The following is a 7,131-nucleotide window of genomic DNA, read 5'->3' on the forward strand; positions in this document are numbered from 1 at the left end:
GGGTGTGGACTGGGTGGGGCACTGCTTGCCAGGGTCTTCTGACATGCGCGTCAGCTCACAGAGTCTGGAGTCAATTTGGAATTGCCAAAACCTTGCCTGCCAAACAAGCACATGACGAGGGTGTGTTCTAGCCAGATCACACTACCTCAGCCTGGAGGGAACAGCAGGTGTCTGTGACAGGTGGGGGTGACAGAACCCTGTTGGCACCGACGCCATCTTCCTCCTACGCCACTGTGCTGCCAGAGCTTCCGCAGGGGAACCACAGAAGAAAGAGGGAAGGGCCAGGAAGAAGGCAACTTACTGAATGGGTTTGTGCCTGCTCGTTTTCCCTGGGGGAAGCTGCCAAGGCTCCCACCTGCAACAAATAGGAACATATGACATGGGAGAGGCCTTGACCCGGAGAGATGGCAGAGCTTGTGTCTGAGCCCCTGTCCCCTCTGCCTTCAGAAGCGATGGAAGTGGGGGAGGAGCCGGAGTATCATGGCTGTGCTCCTGTTCTGGGGGTGCCTATTGCCATACTCTGCCCCGTAAGCCATTGTCCACCTCTGAACTGTAGTCTCGATTCTATAGGTCAGGCTCGGGTGTCCCTCTGGTGTATTGCTGCTGCTACTCCTGTTGTCGTTATCACTGTTTAAGTTGAAGCAGCCCCCACTCTGTGTAGTCCAGGCTGACCGTGAACTCATGCTGGCAGGCACCAATAGAGAGAATAGACCTTTTATTTTCATTTTCCTTTTCCCACTGTGGTATGGTACACCACTTGGGATGTCTCTTTGGAATCCCTTCGACTATGAGCGAAGAATGACTTTAGTGACCATTGCTATAATCTTCTTGGTTCTGGATCTCTGGGTCCTATAACATCAGAGGTGGGAGGGAGCTTAGCCCCTTCACTTGCCAAATCTGGAGGCAAAGGCTCAGAGTGACTTAGGCGAGGTCCAAGAGCCAGTCTGTTAGCACCCAGTCCTGTACACAGGCTACCAAGCTACCACCCCAACCTGTGCACAGGGCTACCACCCCACCTGTGCACAGGTTACCAAGCTACCACCCCCTCCTGTGCACAGGCTGCCAAGCAGCTCAGCAAGCTAGCCATGGTGCTCCTTCAAGACCTGATCTCCCAAAGGAGGAACATACCAGGAGTCTGGCCATTTTCCTGTGTCTCTGAGCATTGCTCTGGACCTCACAGGACAGGACCAGAAGATGGAATTAGGATGACACCCACGCTGCTTCTACTCTGCCTCCCATGCAGGACTGTCCCAAGGACCAGATGAATTCATGGAGGTTTGGGGATTCAATCCTGATGAGCCCACGCTGATCTATAGATGACCCCACAGTTCAGCATCTCCCAACATTTCTTAAGACCCAAGACAAATTAAATAAGGGTAGACGTTGGTATATCCAAGTTCACAGATGAGGTCACAAATCTAGGACTATAAGAGGAGCAGGCCAAAGTCCCGCAGATGGGAGAAAGCAGAGCCGGGCGGCATGACCTTAGAGTCCACATTTACTCTGCTCCTCTCTGCGGCTGCGGCTCTCCGTGGCAAACACAGGAAGTACATAGAAAAAGGAGGCCCGAGGCTGTTCTGGTCCTCCTTCATCAGTCGAGAGCCACAAAACAAAATGGAAAGCCAGGAGCACATCCCTGGGCCTCGGCAGATGTATATAAAAAGAATGAAGCTATCCCCATTTAATGAGGCTAAGAAACCAGGATGGCACAGCATTCATGGGAGGAAGCAAACCCAGTGCCGGCTGGCAGTCACTGGACCCATGCTCTGGAACCTCTGAGGGAGAAGAGAAGCCTGAGCCCAAGGGAAAGCTGGGACTTCTAAGCCACCAAGACCCTAGTCCTCAGGCTGCTGGCCTTACAGGACGGTGACAACAATCCTGGCAATGTGTTGTATGGGTTGGGAAAGACAAGTTAATCAAGAGGCCCAGGCCTCCAAATGTCAGCAGGCTCTGCTATGCTTGCCAGGGGGTTCAGCTCCCCGGTGAGAGTTCTAGAAGGTAAAAGAAGCAGTGTTCATGTGGCATCTCCAAAATCCTGGTTCCTCAAACCCAAAACTACACTCCTCAAGTACCACGCCCTCTCCTCCCCTACCTTGGACTCCCACCTGGCATGCAAGCCCCTCTCCGGCCAGCAGAGGGCACCACACAATACCAGATGACCTGTGTCTGGGCGTCCACATACCACCCGGTCAAATGGCTGTGTGCAGGGGGGGGGGAAGGGGCCCATCCCAGCCGAGGAAAGCCTCGGGGCTGCTAGCAGCACTTCTGACTCAAGGGTAGATTCCTCTGTGTGCTCACTGAGCACCCGAACTCTTCCCCACCCTCCGCCTGCACTACCTTGTTAACTTCTCATATCATATATCCGGGGTAGACACTAGTTCCTCCGTTTGACAGAGAAGAAAACTGAAGTCCAGAAAGGTGAGCTACCTTGTCAAATTACAGAGCTAGAATTGACAGGGCTGGAATTTAAGAGTCAAATCAACCTGATGTCGGGATGCTCATACTGACATCCCTACTTCTGTCTAGACAGGGGCCTCACTCTTCCCTGGGCTGCTCCAAGGTCCTCCTGCTGGAACCATAGGTCTGAAAACTGGCTTCCTTGTCAGGGCACTGGATGCACTGCTCCCAGCAGGCCTTACCTCTGCTTACAGAACCCCAAGGGTACATTTGCACCCCACTGCCTGGATTCCTCTCTGGCCCACACAACAAGGCTACATCTGCGCCCCACTGCCCCGGATTCCTCTGTGGCCTCTCTCTTGACTTGCCCTGACAAGGCTGGCCTGCTCACAAGAAACAGTCTTTTCACTCTGGGTCCTCTTCATGGAGGACACAGAAGTTAGACTTCAAAGTCCTACAGGTGAGCCAAGCACTGGCAACATGGCTATCTCACAAGTACAAACCACTGTCCCTCCGCCTCGTCCAGACTCTTCCATTGCAGAGCAACAGAGAGCTCTGGACCCTAAACTCCAGAAGCGGTGTGTGCTGCGCTGTATGGAGGAATGGAGGGGAGAGGGGGTCCCATTGTGCTCTCTGTGGGCTTTCCATCTACACAGTACCCCACCCCCAATCCTAATGGTATCCCTGCACCTGCCTCCTGTCTCAGTGCTCTACTCCACCCATTCTATCACACTCACAGACACACACACACATGTGCACATGCACGTACACACACACAGCATGTATACACATGTTTAGTCATAAATATTTAAATAGGGCATAAAGGGTTGAGGAGACAGCTCAGACTTTAAAAGCACTTGCTGCTCTTGCAAGAGAACCCAGATTCAGTCCCCAGCATCCACATGGTGGCTCACAACTGTCTGTAATTACAGTTCCAAGGGGTTCTCTTCTGGCCTCTGCAGGCACTGGGCATATGCGTACACGGAGGGAAACACTCATACACACACAAAAATATTAATAACTTTTAAAGCAGGCATAGACACAAAAAGATAGAAACGCTCTTAGACAGGTACCTAAACAGGCATGCTCACAGAGACATGTCAGAGAAATACATGCAAATTACAGACGTGTGCAGGCAAGTCACAATCCTATGTGCAAACACAGGCGCTCCAGTCACCTTTGAATGGGGGTCAGGGGAGGTCAGGAAGGTAGGTTGGGCAAGAAGCAGGAAACACCCCAGGGGTCTCAGAACCGAAAAACTGTTCGGATGACTCAAATCGACACCCTGCTTCTGGCTGAATTTGGGTTGGAGGAGCATCCAGAACTCCCAGAATGAAAAGTGGATGCAGTGGGACAGGGTCTGGCCCCGACATCTCTCACTCAGTACCTAGCGTCCCTGGGCGGGCCTTCCCAACCCAGGGGCTCCTCACTATCGAGGGAAGAGTTCTCTAGTCTTACCTTGTCTCTTGCCATCCTCCCTATGGTTGCTATAGCCCAGGGACAGAGTTCTGGTCCGTCAACTATGAGAAATTATGTCTGGGACACTTCTGAGACTGTCCCAGAGAATTACCTCACATGCCCAAGTTTACTCTATGTGATGGAGGGGGATAAATCAGACCCGCACCGTGACCCTGAAGGCCCATTGATGAAGACAGCAGGATCATTTTCAGTTTGATCCCTTGAGATATGTAGAACAGCCCCCTATTCTTAGTCTATCTCCTACACATACATCCCACATATAACACACATGCACGCGTGTTTGCACACACACACACACACACACAGTCTGGAACTATGCTGCCCTACTCCACAGACAAGATAAAAGATAAGCAATTTCTCCTAAGTTGAGCTATGATTATGAGTGAGGTCTGGTCTAACCAATACATTTCCATAGTACTGATCACAAAGTACGTGAACAACTACCTACTCCATCTCCTCAGTGACCTGTGTAAGAATAGGAACCTTATCAATCAATTCTATGGCTGCAGCAGGCAGCTGGCCCTGAAGTACAGCCCTCGCCCAGTAAACAGCCAGTGAAGAACACACGGATGCCTAGGACCTCATTCCTCAGGACAGCCCTTGGTCCCTGTCCCCAGGCCAGGCACACGGGGGTTAGGACTCACCTTCTTTGCTAACACCCAGGCAGCCCTTCAGCTCGGGCAGTGAGATGACCTTGTCCTTGTTCAGGTCGCAGTAGTCAGTGAAACGCCGGGCACATTTCTTGGGCTTGGCTTTCTTCTTGACATAGCGCTTGAAGGGCTTCATCTCCCGCTTGTTGATGTCATCACTGTTGTTGCTATCCAGCTGGCTGAAGTACCAGTGTGCCACCCGCTCCTCCAGGGTATGACTGGGATCTGGCTCTGAGAACCTGGGCCACAGACAGACAACCCCAACCCAGAGAGCACCACTCAGGACCCTGTAAGAGCCATCCACCCCGCTACGGTTCTCTCCCAAATGTCCCAATGCCAGGGGACTTGCTACAGTTAGGCATTTGTCCCTGCCAACTCAAACTGAAGTTACAGTGTGTTTGTGTTGGGGAGGGAGGGTAGATAGACCCTTTCCTAAGAGACTGGGTCAGCCCTTACGGGAATGGGTTAGTTCTCACAAGAGCAGGCTGCTGTGATGCAGATACCCGACCCCACATCTTCATTTGTACTTCCTACTTCTGCTTCCCACCAGGAGTAAGTTGAAGCTGTAAGAGGCCCTCACTGGAAACCAAACCGATGCTGGCATGCTCTTGGACTTCCAGAACCGTGAACCAAAATAAACCTCTTTCCTTTATAAATTACCCAGCCCAGAGTATTTTTGTTGCAGCAACAGAGACCAAACCGAGACCGTCTTTATGCTGGGCTACCAGCCATCAGGTAGCAATAGTTCTTTCCTTAGGGGCCTCTAAGTGATCTCTCATTTCATTGAGCTAGCTGTCTCACCCTCTGAAATAACCAGGATTATTTCTTGGGCAGATAGGCACTCAAGACAGACTACGGAGATTTAATCCACCTGAGGAAACCACGTCTAGAATCTAAACTGTCCTTCTCTTGACCCACGGATCACTGTCAAACAGGATGCTTTCCTGAACTTGTGTCTGGGAACCAGCACTGAGTATTCAACACACCCAGTGCCAGGACTGGAGATGTCAGTCTAGCCCCTAGCTATTCACCGGCTCAGAGGAGCAGAATCCAAAGTATGACCATGGGCACAAGGGATGTGCGATGCCCCCACGACCTGTGGCTTTGTACTTATGTGTGGAAGGCCAAGATTCGTGTCGGGAGTCACCCCTAATCACTCCCTCACTTGACTCATTGAGGCAGAGTCTCGTGGTTAAAGGCGCATCTTGCCTACACAGATGGTCTAGCTCTGTGCCCACCTTCTGAATGCTGGAATTACAGGTGCACTCCCAGCATTTACATTAATTCTTGAGATCTGAACTCTGTTCTCATGTTTGTTGCTTATACTTTGCCTGCCAAGCCACCCCTCCCCCACCCTACCTCCAACAGAGATTCTACATCCCAAACAGAGATTCTAAAGCAAACAAACTCTAGATCTAGGGTGAGTCCCTACAACCTAAGGTTTCCACTCAGGAGGTCTGGGGTGGGTTTAGTAGATGATATGCTAACCAGAGCCCCTGCCAATTCTTAGAGAAACTAGAGTGACCAGGAACATGCCTGTACCCAGATACAAAGAGATGACCATATCTGACATAGTCCATATCTGCAAACACAAAATTACAAGGCCAGGATCTATCTGTATAAGTACATGCAATGGTCCACCTGTTTCATTTATTACTTAATTATTCATGCACCATCTTTACTCAGAGAAGTCAAAGAGACACTAATATTTATAGTGTTTAAAGTCAATGATAGGTCAGTTGCAGAGGGGTTGGTCAGAGTTTCTGAGCAGAAGAAAAGAGACATGAGTATCCTAGTTTTGGTTCCTATGGATTGTCACTATGAGCTAGGATCCATATTCCAATGCCTGGGTAACTGCCCTGGGGAGGAGAATGAGGCTGAGATCCCATACATTTCAAATGACTGGTGTGCAGGGTCTGCAACAGGGCATGGACATAGGAGTTCACTGGTAAGCAGGGGCCCTACACCAGGTGACCAGGACCTGTAGCACACACTGAGGATGCAAAGAAACATCCACAGCACTTGACGATGTGACATCCCACACCCCTCTCAGGTTTGTTTTCTGGTCTAGAAAAGAGGGGATCACTACTCATCCCTGCCCAAGAACAAGCTGGAAAACCCCATCTTGCTTCACAGCGACTCCCAGGAGACATGAAGCTCAAGGAAACAGAAGCTGCATCACCAAAAAAAACCAACAAAAACAACAACAACAACAACAAAAAAGCCACTATCCTGTCCATTCTTAATGAGGTGGCTTCCGTCTTGGGTAAATGCCCGGCATCCTGGATTCTAAGAAGGATGTCAGTAGGACCTCATCCTGACAGCTTCCACCCAGAGAGAACCTTAGGGAAGGTGTGACAGCGCCACACTGAGTTGTCACTGGTCTTTGACTTAATCTGCCATAGAAGCCAGGTGCAGTATGTCTGAAGCCGGCTGGCATTCTCTGCAGGGTGTCACCACCTGTGTCTACGTGTTTTTCCTCTTTCTTTATTAGCTGCAGCACCCGCTCTCATGGCTGCCCCTGCAGTATGCACAGGGTGGGCAGGCCGAAACTCTGTAGGGATGCTCAGGGTGCAGGGAGAGGAGCATCAGGGAGCACCCCCCC

General features: G+C 50.9%; 1 protein-coding gene across 4 annotated transcripts in view; it reads right to left on the reverse strand.

Moving 5' to 3' along the window:
* The window catches only part of Smoc1 (SPARC related modular calcium binding 1), a 157,218-nt gene that overhangs the window by 2,431 nt on the left and 147,656 nt on the right, over nucleotides 1-7,131 (reverse strand). For 3 of the 4 annotated variants that reach the window (XM_050158456.1, XM_050158453.1, XM_050158452.1), the window contains 2 exons: nucleotides 4,521-4,765; nucleotides 302-355 (listed from right to left, as the gene is read on the reverse strand). In XM_050158456.1, the coding sequence (XP_050014413.1) occupies nucleotides 302-355; nucleotides 4,521-4,765 (299 nt within the window). The remainder of the gene's footprint in view (nucleotides 1-301; nucleotides 356-4,520; nucleotides 4,766-7,131) is intronic. The other variant, XM_050158455.1, reaches the window with a different exon arrangement.

Source organism: Alexandromys fortis, unplaced genomic scaffold (assembly GCF_014885135.2).
Source record: "Alexandromys fortis isolate MF-2015 unplaced genomic scaffold, M_Fortis_MF-2015_v1.1 scaffold_99, whole genome shotgun sequence".
NCBI lineage: Eukaryota > Metazoa > Chordata > Mammalia > Rodentia > Cricetidae > Alexandromys > Alexandromys fortis.